The following is a 17,609-nucleotide window of genomic DNA, read 5'->3' as shown; positions in this document are numbered from 1 at the left end:
TCAGGCCAGTGCTCAGTGGCCCAAGGGTTGGATCAGTGCTCAGGGCCAGAAGGTGGTCTGGGGCTTGGGATGGTTTGGCTGGGGTGGGGTTAGGATGACCAGAGGACCCACTATTTAGTTGTTTGCCCCATGTCCTGACTGACGTACAGTTGAGATGCCATTTGTACCAATATTTTGATGTGGGAGTACCCTCGTCAGCACTTACCTGGGGTCTCATCTGTGCTTACAAGGGGTGGCTCCTGGGAAGCAGCCAGCAGCAGAACTCTGCAAACACTAGACTCAGGGGTGGCCAGGTGGGGTCTCTGCATGCTGCCAGCCAGCTCCCTTGTGGCCAATGGGGGCTGCAGAAGTGGTGACTTGGGCATGGACAGCAGGCAGACACCTTGGCTGCCCGACCCTGGGGCAGTGCATGTTGCTCATGCCCCCAAGTAAGTCCTGCCTCCACAACTCCCAGCCAGTGGAAGCTGGAGCCAGTGCTTGTGGCAGCTGCAGCATGTGGCACCTCCTCAGGCTTCTGCTGATCTAGGAACCAGAGGAACCTGACAGGCGCTTCCTGGTGGGAGCCATCCCAGTTAAGCACTGCTGGGATCCATCCCATTTCCACCCCAGCAGGTCCCTCTGGCTCTTAGTCGGCGTGGCTAGGGACTCTGCATGCTGTGTGTGTCCGCAAGCCCCGCCTCCCCAGCTCCCAGTGGCTGGGAGCTATGCCCCCCCATCTCATGGTGGGGGTAGAGCGGGGTGTTCCCAACTTCTGACAGCACTGTGGCTGCGGGCTGCTGTTTGGCCCGTGCGACCCCCAAGCTGTGGCTTGTCGTGGCTGAGGCTGAAGCCATGTGACCCCAATCTGCAGCTTTCTTCAGCTGTGTGCCCCCGCCCTCATGGCTCCGGAGGGATGGGGGCTGTGAACCTCTGGCTGCCCCTCCTCCTGTGTCCTGATATTTTAGTCTTGCCACCTGGTTGCCCTAAGTGGGGCCCTTCTAGACATGGGGAAAGTGGCATTGGGGGCTCTGGCATATGAGGGGGCATGGAAGGGGTGTGGCATGGCTCTTGCAGAAGGGGGTGGGCCAGGGGACTAGCTTCTCCGAAGGGCTCGTACGCCCATGCTCCTATTGAATAGTAGGGTCATCAAAATAGCCAGTATGCAACTCAAGCCTAGATAAACAATATTTGTAACAAAACCAGTAACTTTATAATGTCTTTACATTTCGAACTGAGTGAACCATTGCTTTTTTAGTTTAATGGCCAAACAGAAAAATAACCATGTTAATTTTGAACCAAAAAAAGGGAAATTTTATTTTTCTTGACAAAATAACAACCCTCCCAAAATCTTGTTTAGAAAAAACAAAATTTTGGAATGTTTTGGTCTGAAAACAGACCATTTTGATTTCTTTGATGTTTTTGTCTCATTTCTTTTTCTGTCAAAACTACTCTGAATTTGACTCCACATAAGTGAAGAGTTTTGGTCACCCACAAATTTCATTTTTTTGGTGAATTTACTATTTGCTAAAAATGTTTTTGCCCAGCTCTTTTACCTCTCTTGTTATGTGCATATATTATTCATGAAAGGTACCAGTGTAACAACTTGGAAGCTGAAGGCCTTCATAAAAAGAAGAGCAAGGGACCCTATCATCAGCATATGCTTCCTCAAACTGTTTTGCCACTGCATCTCAACCTTCTTTAGAGAGTTTATCTTCTCTACTTAAAAAATCCAATAGATTATTAGAGTATATAGTAAAGTACAATCTTGTAATGCATACTGTGAAAATGTTTGCCCCTTGTGAACACATTGAATGAAGTCCTTTTGCTGGATGTGTAAAGAAGAGAATCTGCATAAAACCTTCACTAGGTGAGGGATTTTTTTTTAAGCCAATGGTGAAGCTGTTGCTTCCTTTGGTATGGATACCTTTCAAATTTTTTTGGTCATCTTTGATCTACACTGGGAAGTTATATAGGCATAGTGACAATATTTCTCTCAGGCTATAGATTAGCATATTGTCACGCTTCATTTGCATAATTCATTCAAGCCATTTTTGTGCAAAAACAAGCAGTGTGGACTTTTTTGTGTGTGTGCAAAAAACCAGTTTTACGTAAGATCCTTATGCCTCTCCGGAAGAGGAAAGCAAGATTGGATGGAGGAATGAAAAGAGGGAAGGCTGGTTAGCGAGGGACAGAACATGGAGGAGTGAGAAAGGACAGCACTATGCCTGCCTCCCTTTCCAGCTGCCATGGCTACCCCCTTGTCACTTCCTTGCAGCCACTCCAGCTGCACCAACTCACTCCTTCCAAATCCGAGGCTAAGTCTTACTCTTGCCCATCCCAATGGTTCATTTTCAAATCAAGCCCTTACTCTTGAATCCAGCCCCATGTACATGGCTGAGAGGGAGCTTATAAAAACTTCTAAAAAGACTTTATATATCCAACTCTCACCATTGGTTAGATCCAATTTTTTAGGACCTGCCAAAACTAGAACCAAGTTCTACTACGTGAACCCATTGAACAACTGGGAATCTCTGTCCCTCACAGCACTAGACAGTTCTTATCAGGGTTGTGAGATACTGCACCTGAAATCTGCCCCTAGCTCTGGACTGTCATCTAGGGGAAAGAAGGAAACATTTTTCTGGCTAGTTGCTTTAAATATGGGTGTCTGCTGGAAGGTGCTCCGTGGTTTGGCATGGCAGCAAACAGCTGGATAGGTGGGCACAGTAAAGGTGTGATGGCTAAAGGTGCACTGTAAACTTTAGCTAGCATGTGGCTGTGATTTCACACAAAGACATCATTCGCCACCATCTATGTGGCATTTATGGGGATAATCAAAATGGAAACAAGTCACGTTCTTGTGCTAACTGCCAGAAGCCAAATCTAGAAATGCATTTTGCACAGACTAGCAGAGAAGATTTCTAAAAAGCAAAAACACTGGCTTTGAGAAAGCCCAGTCATGACAATCACTAGTCCTTTAGAAACACAAACAATGATAATAAAGAAAAGAATGAAAGGCTGTATGGGAAAATGTGGCTTGAAATCTAAAGTTGGAAGTCTGTGCTGGAAGAGGCAAGACTGTTATGGAGAAATCAGCTGAGATTCACAAGAGGCAAGGAAGCAATGCAGTACAATTCCCCTCCTCCCTGTGGTGATCAGCTGAGCGTGAGCTGAGCAAAGGGTGTAGCCTGTTAAGGCTTGAGAAGAGTTAAAGCAGTTGAATAGAGCTCAGGAAGGATGCTGTTAGCGCTCAGATGATTATGAATCTTGTGTGAACTGGGAGCTGGGAAGGGGGCTTTTATCATTGAAGTGCTACAGAAGACAATAAGCACTAGGAATGGTTTGGCTGAGAAAACCATGTCAATATGAAAGATGTCAGAAGGGGGTTAGGGCCTCTGCTCTTTCCTTTACCACCATTGTAACAATCAACTAGTGGAAAGAATGCAACAGCTAGGAGTGTGTATTGGGAATTTTATTATTGTTCTAGTAGGATTGAGGAGGGGGCCAGGTACCTGGGGTGTCAAGAAACGAGCAGGGGTTCCTAAACTCATCAGCAGAGTCTGGTGGTGAGTCACCAACATGGAACATACATCATTCCTGTTTTTATCTTCAGTTATTCTGAATTTTGCTTCCCCAGAGATTTACATCCAAATGAACATACCATTCCTCTGTGAGCTTCTCATCTGGGATTCCCATTTTCTCCAATAACATGCCGCACCAGTACCAAATACATTTTCCCCAATCATTTCTCATCTCAAAAAAACCCTCTCCAGTTGAGTTGATTTATTTCTTCGTTCACACTGCTATTTATTGTTTCTCCACATGTTTGCCCAGCAAATATGTAGGATGTAGGAACCCACAGACAGAAATATAATACTAAGTTGAGTTGAACCTTATGAAATATTAACAAAATGAAATGGAAGTTTAATATATTACTGGTGGCCTGCAGCAACCAGAGCTTATGTAGCACCAAATTATATGATGTGACATCATGTAATTACTAGAAGTCCTGTGGCACCTTATAGACTAACAGATTTATTGGAGCATAAGCTTTCATGGGCAAAGACCCATGAAAAGACCCAGATGCATCTGACAAAGTGGGTTTTTGCCCACAAAAACTTATGCTCCAATAAATCTGTTAGTCTATAAGGTGCCACAGGACTTCTTGTTGTTTTTGCAGATTCAAACTAACACAGCTACCCCTCTGATACATGTAATTACTGTTGTTCTGGTGTTCAGTTAAACCCATGCCATTAACATGGTTTGAACAAAATTATTGTTGGTGAGTACTAAGGTGACAATCCTAATATTAGGGGCCTTGTCCATCTGGCAACTATAAACTCCTTCTCATTCCGCTCCAGGAAAAAAAAGTGTCTCGATTTTTCACACTTGCGTTAGTCATTACTGAGCTCCTCACTTTCTGTCCCCAGCCAGTCAACTGGCCAGCTGCTTCTGCCCTGCTCAGATCCAGCAGCAGGGGGAGCAGCCAGAGGACAGGCCACCATATGCCAAGATTCATGACAACCCCTAGCTGCCAGCTGAGTTTCATCCTAAAGGACCATTTTGGTCCCATCTTGTGGCCCAGAGAGATACAGGAGTGGGGGGTGGGAGCGGCACCGCAGATATACAGAGCTGCCAATAATGTGCATGACACACGAGTTACATGACATTTGGTAGCTCTGAATTCTTAGTATTTGTGGTTCCAGACAAGAGGAAACTGATTTTTTTTTAAAAAAAACATGAGATCAGTTTTTTCCATGATGGTTTTCCACATGGAGTTACTTGGATTGTTAGGATATCTCTTCAGGGTAGCTGTGTTAATCTATAAATTTAAAAACAAGTAGTCCTGTGGCACCTTAGGCTACATCTACAGAGTTATTTTGGAATAACTGATGTTATTCCAAAATAACGTAGTCTACTTTTACACAACAGGCAGTTTTTTTTGACATACTGTCGAAATAATGTTGAGCTGGAGGACTTCATACTCTGACTCCTGTAACCCTCAATTTACGAGAAGTAAGGGAAGTTGGGGGAAGAGTGCTCTATCTCAAAATAACTGCTGTATAGACAGTGCCAAAAGTCGAAATAAGCTATTTTGACTTAAGCTACACAATTAGCTTAGTTCAAGTTGCGTAGCTTATTTTGAGTTCAGCCCTGCTGTGTAGATGTGCCCTTAGAGACTAACCAAAATACGCAGATTCATAAGCTTCTGTGGGCAAAACTGACTTCATCAGTTGAATTGAAGTGGATAGTAAGTTTTTAGGTTGTTTGGATACCTTGATTAACTTTGAGTTTCCTAGCTTTGCAATGCTTGTTTTTAGGATAATTTCATCATGCATGTGAAACTTTTTACTTTTAAGTTACCGCTAATGTATTCTCATCTTAACTCCAGTTTAACATCATGCTTTTTAGAGAATATCATTATGTATATCTTTTCATGGTTCTTCATTACTTCAAATAATAATTCAAAATAAATAATAACAGCAGTGACGCTTTGTACTTCTATATTACCACAGCACACAGAAGTATGGAAAATAAGGACTGCAAGAGAGTCCCTTTATATCTGTGCCCTCGTCAGCCCCAAATAACACCCCATCCTTTACATCCTCTCCTTTCCCAAACAGCTTTGCATCTCTTGTTGCTTCCTTCTGCTCTCCCATTCATAGCCTGCCACATAGGCTGGTGCAGCTGAGCATGGCCACAAATGCCATGTCCTTTGTAAAAGTAGCTGGGCTGGAGATGGGTTTTTTCAACACAGCAAGTGCCTTCTCTCTCTCTCTCTCCCTCTCTCTCTCACACGAACAGGATTTGGGTGAAAGCTTCCCAAATCAGCCTCTTCATTAAAACAGGAGACTGTGTACCATAGCATATCAGTGGAGTGTTGTTCTCTTTCCCTTGTCTCTCTCATTTTCAGCTGTAAAACTTCTGTGGGGGGAAATAATCTTTTGTTCTACAAGGCCAACATGGAGCTCATATTTCAATGTCTCAGGGAAAGTGATAAGCTTGGAAATAACAATGGCCTATTTCATGTCTTGATTAAATAATTTCCTCTCTTGCCATTTTCTCAAAGAATAATATTTGACTAGTGCAAGGGCATAAGATAGGGTGAATGCTTTCCTTCATACCAACTGATAATGGGCCAAATTCAGCCCTGGTACAGAGTGCAACTCTACTGATTGAAGAGGATGTAAGCCTGCGCACAGCACAGACCAATATTTTTAAAGCTAGACTGTAATACTTTTGAAGTATTTGTAATTCAATTGCTGTAGCACAGAAGTTTCAGTTTTATGAATCAAACTATTTATATAGTCCTGAACAAATCCTAGACTAGACATTAATGTCCCTTTAGCCCTACTGTAACTGCTAGCACTGACAGTCTTTGATTTGCTATCAAGATGCAAATTATTTAACCAGTACTCCCCCACTGCACAACAATCAGCTTGATCATCCCTTTTAACAAAAGGCTCCACTGTATTCAACAGGGCACATCACAATATAATGCAACCATGCAGCTATGAATTTACATAGCCCCTGCTCTAAAGCACAGGAACAATACAAGCAATTATGGTTGTCTATCTGGATCCTTTAGCTCAGTAAATAGGCCATCTTTGTTTGCTGTTGGTATTTAAAAATGGAGCCATGTCATTTTTACTTGCAGTAGACAGTATTTTCTGTGATTTTACATTAATCTTTAATTATTTTCAGCGCAAGTAAAATAGCTGTTGTCATCCGTTTTCCCACTCTGGGAATATATCAGCCAGCATCTTGTTTCCCATATACAGGAGATTTTGCTTACAGTTGATATCTCATGAACTGGTATGGGACAGAACTTTGCATTTGTCATGGGAGTTAAAACAGGGTCATCTAATAAGTGTCACCCGTGCCCTCACCCAGGTCATTTCAGCACCACAGGTGTCACTTAATATACTATTGGAAGATGCTCAGATGAAATGGAGATAGGGTAGTATAAAACAGAGCACACCTCTGCTTCTGTGATCTTTTCTTCTGTTGGCCTGAAATAGTAGCCAAATGTTTGTCTATGTTAAAAAAAATGGTGCTAAAATGTGAGTTAGCTACAGTGACTTGAAACCTCACTCGGTGCCCTGCGTAGACAGGGATCAGCCCTTTAAAAATCATGTTGTAACAACAGGGGGAGCCTGTGATTTGGTGTCACTGTTTTAAAGGTGTTAAAACTCAAATGTCCCAGTTTATTTCTTTCACAGGTGGAAGCATATCAAGTAGTCATTATTCCCATGCTCTTGTATTGTAAATGCACAAAGTGCCAACACAATGAAGAGAACTTCCAGTTTAAAAAAAAACTTGCATTAACTCTGTTTTTGACATTGTCCTAAATATTACCAGAGAGGCAGAGAAGCAGGAATGGAGAAATCAAATAACATGGTTCCTTTTATGTAGCCTTTAGCTGTGCTCAAATAAATCTCTTCTCATGTGTCTCATTAATACTGATAAATTAACTCCGGAAACTTTGTTCCCCTCGGTGAGGCAGGCAGAGCTTTGACAGGATTAGACAGCTTTACAAAAATTACAGCTGAGCCGTAGGGGTGGGAAGAAGGGGACAGCGTGGAATGAGGAGAAAATATAGTCAGTGGGAGGGAAGCTGATAGAGGGAAGGGGAGACGGGGGGGGGGGGGGGAGAAGGAATAGACAGCAGAAGACAGACTGTGGAAAGAGGCCTGGACTGGCCACCCAGAGTAGAGAGATGGAAGCGGGAGGAGAGCAGAGAGCGAGGCAGGAATGGGGGAGAGGGGCAAGGCTCCGGGGAGGGAGGAGGAAGCGGATTACGGTCAAGCGGCAGGGAAGGAGCCGGGACGGACGGAACAGCCTGGGGCAGAGCAGGCGGCCAGGTGGCCGCTTCCAGCCAATGGCCGCGGCGCAGATTGTTTCAGCGTTCAAAGGGGAAGCGAAGTGGCCAATGAGAAGCGGCACAGCCGCTGTACCGGCCTCAGGTCCCCGCAGCGGCTCCTGCTGTAGTTGCCGCCTGCGGGCTCCTGCTCCAGTGGCCGGCGCGGTGGGCGGGCGGGCGGGCGGGCTCGGGGCGGCAGGGAGCGCTGTAGCGCTGCCTGTAGCGCGGCCCCCCCAGCGCCGGGCTCCTCCCCTCGCCGCCGGCTGCCTGCCTGTGCTGGGGAGGCGGAGAGCCGGGGCTGGAGGCACCTCAGTGTGCGGCGAGGCGAGTGCAGCGTGCACAGGGCTCCCGCTGCTGTCGCCGCCCGGGAAGGCCGGCCTCGCGCCCCTGCCATCCAGTCTCTGCAGCTGGCTGCTCTTGAGCCGCTTGTCCGGGCGAGCTGAGCGGCGGGTCCGGGGCACGGCGCTGGCTCGGAGTAGGGGCTGCCCCGGGCGTCCCGCACCGGCTGCTGGCGGGAGGGTGTGGAGCCGGAGGAGCTGCGCGCCGGGGGCGGTGAAGAAGCCGGGCACGCGGGTCCCTCGGCTGGGCGTGGAGCTCCTCTCGCCCTAGCCCAGTGGCGCCGATCCCGCTTCGCAGGGCTCTCCCTCGCCGGTGCCAGGCGGATGCCGCCGCAGCAGGAGGGGGAGGCGGGCTACATCAGCAAGCCGCTGGCTGGCGGCTGCGAGGTGCCCCCGGTGCCCCCGCGCAGGGTCCGCAGCAGCCGAGCGGCGGCGCTGGGAGCGGCCCTGGGCAGCCGATGCCGGGCCGGGGCGGGAGCCGAGCCGCGCCGCAGCATCAAGTGTGTCCTGGTGGGGGACGGGGCTGTGGGCAAGACCAGCCTGGTGGTGAGTTACACCACGAATGGGTACCCCACGGAGTACATCCCCACCGCCTTCGACAACTTCTCGGGTAAGGGGCTCGGGGGCCGCCGCAGGGGGAGAAGGTGGGGAGCCGAGCGTGGGGCGGGTGGAAGGGGGGCATTCCCCTGGGGATCGCTCATCCACCTCCTGGAGATGAACTGTCAGAGGGAAGGGGGCTACCCCCATACGCCCCTCTCTAGGGGGAGCTGCATGGATTTTCCTAAGGGAGGGGTGAAATGACCTGCCACGAGTGAAAAAGGGACCCCCTCCCTCCCCGGAGGCAGGAAAGGGAGCAGCCACAGTGCAGGAGAAAGGCTTCCCCACCTGGAAACATCATTACCACCCATCGCCCCTTCTTCCCAAGGATGAATGTGTGTTGACCCAATAGTATACAGCGGCTCTTGCTTTTCCTGCTCTGTGCTTGTGCACTGCCCAGATTTTACAGCTCTGTTCAGCCTGCCAGCACAGGACTTTACTTGTTTAAGGATGGTCGTTTAGGTCCGGTTGGGAATATCCGCGTGTCACAACCCTGTCTCCTTTAGTTGGGGCAGGGAGGGGGGACGGAGGAAGTAAATCCTTGATCTCCTTCCCTCTTTTTGTTCTGAATTGTGTTGGAAGGTGACTGCAGAGATCGATGGGACGGACTGTAGGGCCACAAGAGGGTGTTACATGAATGGCTCTCTAGTCTCTCTACTCTTAAAGTGTGGTGAGGTCATCTGGGCCCAAGACTTTCAGCTTCCAGACACAAATCTGGGTGTCCAGCTTCCTACTGGGTTTTTTTTTTAAGTCTTTAGCGGGCTGATCCAAATGATCCACTTCTGGGTGAATTTTATGTCTGAGGAATGGCTAATAGGCCTAGCTATAAAGGTAATGCAGTCATTCTCAATGCTGCAAAAATGGTTGGACGGCATGACTTTTCTGTATTATCGAAAATTAATGCTGTGAAGCCTAGTAACCAAAACAATAAATGAAACCTACAGGATGGTTATAAGTGTTTTATATTTAAATAGCAAGAAAGAAATAATAAGGTTGATCTCTCTTATAAAAGGTACCACCATAGCCAGTGAGCACATTGTTACATATCAAGATAACTTGTTTTTAATGATAAATTCTATAGTCAAGCTCCCAAGGGAAAACACAAATATTTGCATTGTCTTCCTAGTGATTTAAAACTGGGAAGATTTTTTTTTTTTGACTCAGAGCTTTGAAAACACAAACATGACAAGAGAACAAATCCCTCTGTCGCAGGAGAAGTAACCTAATTGTTTGGATCACTCTTTTTGTGTCATCAAAGAGCTTTAGTTCAGTGATTTGCTACTTCATCAACTGCAGTGAAATGAATTGGAAAGCCCTGAAGGGTTTGTAATGAGCCTAAATGTTAGTGACAGACTTAGTTCCAGTTCTTCGTGTTATTAAATCTAAATTAATTGAAGGAAAAACAAATGTTAAGGAAAGGCATGTTTCTTTTTTTTTTTTAAATTAAAAAATGTGTAAAGCCAAACTCATTCAACTTTTCTCCTTCCTTCTCTCCTTAGCTGTCGTGTCTGTTGATGGCAGACCCGTGAGACTTCAGCTCTGTGACACAGCTGGTCAGGTCAGTGAAGCTTCTTATTACATTTAAGTGACAAGGGGGGAAGGGCAAAGTGTCATGCAAAACAGTCCCACTAAAGACTTTATGGATTTTAAAGCATACCCATTGTTTGATCATCTTATTAAATTGCCATCAGAGTAAGTCATTCTTAGCTCCACTGTATAAGGTTAGCTGTGGGTTCAGACTGCTTCCCTGTTAATTTCCCTGTATGATTGAACTCCCAGACACTGTATGTTCTCTCTCAGACCTGTTGCTGCTGACAATTTTATTTTTTTAAATTATCTCTAGGTTTAAAAGTGCTGCTGCTAGGAGAGTGGAGGGAAGATTATGTGTGTATTGAGCACAGATACAAAGGCATGCACAGGGTTGTGGGTAACTATTGAGAGGGCTGGAAATTAAAAAAAAAAAAAAAACCAACCCTGTTGAATATCCATTTCACCAGTAGTTTTGTACCACATTTACATTTCTTTACTTGTTACTAAGATGAGCTAAATGAGCTCTGGTTGTAAACAGTTCAGTGCTTCCATTATTAAGATGCTCCCTCAGTTTTTAGTGGGAGGGCTAAAGCCACCCAAAGCCCCCAGTTTTCCACACCCAACTGAAAACTCACATTCCTTACATAAGCATCTGGAATACGCAGCCAGCTAAATAATACAATCCCATCTGAAGGAGCCCATCATTCGCGAAAGCAGTGTCACAAGAGTATGATGGCATCAGGAGACAAAACTTATCCTAATGAGTTACGTTTTAACTAGGCATTATATCAAAGATGTGAACTTAAAGGGCTCGATTCAGTACTGACTTATACCCTATGCGGTGCCAAGGCTGCATTTAGCCTCTGCTTTTTTTGCAGTTGTTACCCAGATTAAAAATTACACATCAACCCCCTTTGAACAATGGTGTGAGATAGCTCAAACCGGTTGTTCCATAATGTAATACCCTGATGGAGGGCAAGGGGGCATGGCAACATGCTGTCAGCTGGGATGTGGATTCAGAAGTAGAACCTACCAGATGTAATTGTAACCATATCCTTGGTGATGGGGCCCCATGGAATGACAAAAGCTTTGGTTTCAGGAAGCCGGAACAGTCCAGTCACGTTTTGCTCTGGGTACTGCTGCTAGTTCAGGAGTGTAAAATGCCTTCATGAAATGACTAGTGAAACTGCTCTCTGGTGTTTGTTTGTCTCTAAAAGGAGTGGGTTGGGTGAAAATCAGTAAAGTGAGGAAAAGCCTCTGAGAAAAGGATGCTTAATGAAATAAAATCTTGTGTCTGTGTGAGACAGCTTCAAAACCAGGCTAACATTTACATCGAGAAGTAAAAACATAAAGAAACATTGAGGATTTGTGTTGTGAGCCAAAAGGTGCAACTCTGCAGTCCCTGGATCTAGCAGTCAGACCAAGAATGTTTGCAGACTGTACTTGTAATATATATCATCATGCATCCTCTTTACAGAAATCTCCCTTAGGATCTGGTGTTTGGCTTTTGAAATCATTGAATCCTGAAAAATGTCATAATGCCTTTTAAGAACATGCAATTCCTGAGGGGAGATGCCTTTTTGTAATTGGCCTCTGTGCTGCACAGTACAGTACACTTTGTAAAGGCAGGACTTCTTTTAAGCCAAATGGTGGAAGTCCTGCACTGCTGTCTGGTTGCCTCAAAGGCTTAATCTGAGAATCAGAATGAAACCTGCTTTCTTGACTCTTGTTTTATAACCTGTTGTCAACCTTTGCATTACCACTGAAATTTATTCAAGTGGAATGGGACTTTTGAGGCTTTTAATGGGCTTTAAACAACTGCATATCCTAGACTCTTCAGAAGCTGTCAAGTAAAACCTTAAATCCAGACAAATTAACTTGTAACTTGCAATTCAAAAGTAAAATATTGGTCCTAGAGATGCATTGTTGACTTCATTTGTTCTTTGCACTTCTTAATTTAAGACCTTGTGAGAGCACGGTGAATTTTAATTAAAATGTCATCACGGCTGAGTCAAATCCTACCTGTTTAGTCTGTTAGCGCTGCTGTGCTTTTATCCTGCTGTCAACATAAAATCAAGCTATGCATAGTTAAACCTTGCCTCATTTTGCATTCTTCATTTGCAGTTCTTTGAGCTGCTGCTATGAGTGAGAGTGCCTTGATGGCAAAGTCTTCTATTACCTTCTAGGTGATCATCTACAGAAGTGGTTTGCAACCTTTTTTTCATTGGCAGACCTCTAAAAAAATTTGAATGGAGGTGTGGACCCTCTTGGAAATCTTAGACCTAGTTGGGGAGCAAAGGTTCTGAAACCACTGATCTAGGCTATGTTAGTTAATTCCTCAAGTTAAAAACCATAGCCTTGAATGAAAGAGGGAAAGACCGAGAAGAAAAATAGTATGACATTGCAGGTGTGGAGGTGGTTGATGTGGTGTACAAAGAAGCTCTATTATAGATTGCCATTGGCATGTTAAGCCTTTGTACTGTAATTCTTTAAATGGGGTGGTAGCAAGAAATATGAAAAAAACTGGAGGCAGAGCCCCTTTTAATTTCCTAGAGGATGCCATTGAACCTTTATTTATGTAAAATGGTTCTTGCCTGGGAACAGTTGCAGCCGCATTGTCCCTGTGCTCTTGTGTGTACATGTGCATGTCAGTGTGGTCAGCGTTGTGGGTATGTGTACACTTTTATCGGACCTTAGCCATGATTTACTCTCTGCTAAAGGTGAACTTACTCCCTCCCCCGACCTTCTATTTACTGCATGATCATCATGTGTGTACCTTAACCTGCACTCCATCTCTACCGTCTGGCTCTTCTGTTGAAATAGGGCAAAGGGGCATAGACACCAACACTGAAGTAAGGCTTAAAGCATTCAAGAGAGATGAGCAGTGTTAGGTAGAGAGAATCTTAAATACCTTAAGAAGGTATTGTTTGACTCTGTGTCCATTGGAATTGATGGCAAAATTTCCATTGACTCTCATGTTGCAGGATGAAGCTGAAATTTTGGCAAATTTATGGCTTCTACTATGAAAATACATGCTCTGTTGCATACAAGTTACATTTGTGCCTATGTGATCACAGTTAAACATGATCTTTTCCATATACATTCAGTACAGGTTGAACCTCTAAAATTTGGGACACTCTGGTCTGGCAACATATTGATGGACCAGAGAGACCTGACTGGCCAGGTTCAGAAGCGAACCTGGATCGGGTTGGTGGTGGGGAGCTCAGCCCTGGCTACGCCAGGAGCAGAGTCCAGTGACTGGGGCTAGCACCCAGGAGCAGGGCCAACAACTAGGTGGGAAGCCTTGATCTCCCCTGGTCCTGCAAACTTCATGTTTTGGCATCACTCAGGTCCCAGGGGTGCCAGATCAGGGAGGTCCCACCTGTAATTCAAATCTCTATGATGGGAAATATTTAGGAGCTGGTAAGGGTGGTACCTTTTTAATTTGTAATGCTACTTGTATTCAGCAGTACTGTTGCTTTACTTTGTACAGGATGAATTTGATAAGCTGAGACCACTGTGCTACACGAACACAGACATATTCTTGTTGTGCTTCAGCGTTGTGAGCCCTTCCTCCTTCCAGAACGTGAGTGAAAAGTGGGTTCCTGAAATCCGATGCCACTGCCCGAAAGCACCTATTATTCTGGTTGGGACACAGTCGGACCTCCGAGAGGATGTCAAAATTCTCATTGAGCTGGATAAATGTAAAGAAAAGCCAGTTGCAGAAGAGGCCGCAAAGCTCTGTGCTGAAGAAATAAAAGCAGCATCATACATTGAGTGCTCAGCTTTGACTCAGAAAAATCTCAAAGAGGTCTTTGATGCGGCCATTGTCGCTGGCATTCAGTACTCAGATACCCAGCACCAACCAAAGAAATCAAAGTGCAGGACTCCAGACAAAATGAAAAACCTGTCCAAATCTTGGTGGAAAAAGTACTGTTGTTTTGTATAGTATTTGCGAGGACCTCAGAGTTGTTCTAATGAATTCAAATAGAAGCTATATTAGCTTGTATCTCGCTCTGTATTCTCCAAGCATAGATCCATTAGTGTGTATATGTTGTTACTAGAAATCTCAGTTTCACTTGTCTTTTGAGGGAGATGGGAAAAACACGTAGGTATGCAGTTCCTGTAAATCAGGTTAAGGACTTTGAGCATTTCCCTGTCTGATGTCAGAGTTTCTGGACTAGTCTTCCGTCAAAGAACGCATTTGTGAAGATTTGTATTATAATGTATATAAAAGAGGGAGAAACAAAACCAAGGCCTTTGTGGATAGGGCTATTTAGAAGAAACAAAGGACTATGGAAATATAGAGCTCTATGTAGATGGACAATTTTTAAAAACTAACACTGTGCCTCCAAAATGGACATTTTTAGCTTTAAAAACTTACTCTCTCTTCCCATCTCCTTCCTCCAGCCACTTCAGGGGGGACTTTAACAATGTGGAACAAGAGGTGGAGTCTTCCCCCAAATGCTGCTGTTTGAAAGGTCATGCATATACCTCCAGCACATTGTTAGACTGCCTAACACTTAGTAACTGATGTAATTATATATTATTTGTAGCCTCCTGACTTGGAAATCCTTTTCTCTCTCTTTCTTTCACATGCAGTAATGTGCACGCCCAATGAACATGACAAAGTCCTACTTTGTTACATTTTGAATAGTTGTAAGTGCTTTTGTATTTATACAAACACCATGACAGTTCATTTAGATCAACTGAAAGAATGTAAATACAGTTTTTTAAAAGGGATGCAACAAATGTCCATATAATGCCACACAAAATGTGTCTGTTTTAGGCCTACAAATACAAACTTCAGAATGTTCCTCTTGGAGATATTTTCATGCTGCCAGTTAAATGAAAGGCCTATGAAAAAGGCAGATTATGTGCCATAACCAGACACCAGAAAAGTGATACTGCTGTGTCCTGTTTCTGATGCTTGTTTGAACAAAGTTCGTATTTGTTTCCAAAGGAAGAAGTTGTTGGTGGCTTAAACTTGTCTTACAGTCACAAAACTGTGTTGAAACAGCCAGTGAAATTTAACTGATTCTTTCCCAGTTCCCTTCATCAAATTAAAGTAAAGTGGATCTAAATGTCATTTAGTGGTTTGTCTATGCAGCTTCAAATGACACAATTCCCGCTCTAAAAAAACCTGCTGTATTCCAGTCTGCTTCATTTTGAGGGTAGCTGTGGGTTAATTTGACTATTTTGCAAGATACAGTGGTTAACTCCAAAGCCAGTGTCTGCACAACGAGTGAAAAGCCTTAGTTTGTATTGTCTGACTTTTTTATGGCCCCAGCTTATTTTGTTCTACATACTCCAAGCTCAGTTATGTTCTGGCTTTATTTTTCCGTTGGCAGCAGCCTGAAAGCAAATCTTTGTTCAGAGTCTTCAATTAAATTGGAATTTTAACTGTTTATAATTTCTTTCTCATCATAACAAAATGGATGTCTGATTATAGCAAAATTTATGGAAGCCATTTGAATTGGTAAAGTTGGCCACAATTTTACCTCCTGGCCTGCTTAAGGAAAATGACTTTATGTAAATGCATTCTGAGATATATTGGCTTAAATGCCGTAAGGAACGTTTTCCTCTCTTAAAGCAAAATGAGTGCATAATGTTCCATAACTGAACTTCAAAAATGTAATGGAAATATTTTACTGAAGTCTGAGAGACCTATTTAATAAAAATATGTTGGCTTCTGAACTGGGGCAGCCTGGAAAATCAGTTTCTGTAATACAGAATTGGGAGGATGTATTTTAAATTTAGTTACATCTGGGTCTGTGATGTTTAATGGTTGTGAAATTAATAGCTGATATTCCTGACTGTAATGCTCTGATGTGATAAAATACATGGAGTCATACTGACAGTTTGAAGGTGATGAAACTAGATTTTTCTTGTGTATTTTGCTTCTTTGTAAAATGGCCAACATTGATTTAAAATGTGGATTTTCAAAGAGGGGGTGAAAGTAAACAACATCCATTGCAAAAATAATTGAATTTGTCATGTAAGATTTTGATGCTCTGTATTGTACCATACCAGAAGCAGAAAGGTTATATTTTTATAAGTGGCCTGTTTCATAGAGTATGGGGTAACATAATCTTTAAATGTAGCCAGCTGTGACTGTTTCTGAAAATATGATGTATATACGACTTGTTATAGCCCTTTACTAGTTGTATGTGTAATAAAATCTAATAATTTCATGGATACTGCTATACATGGGGCTACACAGGGTCTAGATTTAGAAATATTACTTTTAAAAATCACTATTTTACAAGTGCAAGTGAGGGAGGATGTCTCCATGTAGTCTATAATCTCATGTGCCTTATGAAATTCTCTTCTGTTTTCTAAGTGTAGGCTATACTGCAAAAAACGTTTCATGTGAGAATGATATAAATGAGGTATTTGAAAATAAATTCTGATCTGTGTATTTGTCTGCCTGTTTTACCAACAATCATCTTGCAAGCCTCTCCTCTTCATACCATTATGTCTCACATACCCTTCAGCCAGTACAAGGCTACTTCAATGTCCCGAGGGAAATATTTAATAGATTAATGTCAAGTATATTGCTGGTGCTCAACAGATAACAAGTAATATGTGTTTTAAAATTAATTGAATTTAGTGACAGGGCTGAGCAAGAGCAGTGGGTCCCTCCCTCCCGCTTCTTCCTGCACCAAATGTAGAACTCTGGAAGTTCTGGATGTTCAGTATGAGCCACCTCAGACTGTATCTGTAAGGACTATGAGTGGAACACTGAATCCCACTGTACTTTTACTTTTGATTGCTTGGCTACAGCGCAGGCTTTTCCCACCATGAATAATGATCCCACACGTTGAGGAGAACAAAGCATAGACCACAGTCACTCTCTCATTTTGCTCATTTGTACACAGCTGTCCCACCTGTAAGCTATTTGGTAGTCAGTAGCCAAGACTATTTTCTTAACAATATTTAACCTTTGTTGTGCTTTTCATTCAACTTCAGTGCTTTTTTATCAATCTTTACTACTTTCAAATATGTTTTATCTCATTTGTTTCCCCACCTGTCAAGAAAGCAGAGAGGTGAAGTTCTTGGGCTCAGAGGACTGCAAGAGAAGTCTGTAGTGGCTTGCTGTTTGCCATTTAATATTTATGCCAGAGGTAAGTGCTTGTGGTCCTAGTGTGCTGCATACCAAACCTATATACAGTGCAATTATGTTCCATATCCTCCTACTAAAGAGCTTGCAACAATCACAAGAGGTACAAACTGTATATAACAAAAGAGAGGAGCATGAGATAAGTTAGGTAACTATGAAGTTTTGAACTTAGCCTGCCACA

The 17,609-nt window shown here is 43.7% G+C and overlaps 1 protein-coding gene across 1 annotated transcript; it reads left to right on the top strand.

Annotated features, from left to right (window-relative positions):
• The first annotated feature begins 7,960 nt into the window (after positions 1 to 7,960).
• On the top strand, positions 7,961 to 16,724 carry RHOU (ras homolog family member U). The gene is made up of 3 exons (XM_006122033.5): positions 7,961 to 8,788; positions 10,275 to 10,333; positions 13,799 to 16,724. The coding sequence occupies exons 1-3, from the start codon at positions 8,503 to 8,505 to the stop codon at positions 14,252 to 14,254; spliced, it is 801 nt and encodes a 266-aa protein (XP_006122095.1). The 5' UTR covers positions 7,961 to 8,502; the 3' UTR covers positions 14,255 to 16,724.
• Positions 16,725 to 17,609: the final 885 nt, after the last annotated feature.

The sequence above is a fragment of the Pelodiscus sinensis genome, chromosome 3, assembly GCF_052426305.1.
Source record: "Pelodiscus sinensis isolate ZL-2025 chromosome 3, ASM5242630v1, whole genome shotgun sequence".
Lineage (NCBI taxonomy): Eukaryota > Metazoa > Chordata > Testudines > Trionychidae > Pelodiscus > Pelodiscus sinensis.
Note: the sequence above shows the minus strand (reverse complement) of the source record. Positions and strands in the feature narration are given on the sequence as shown.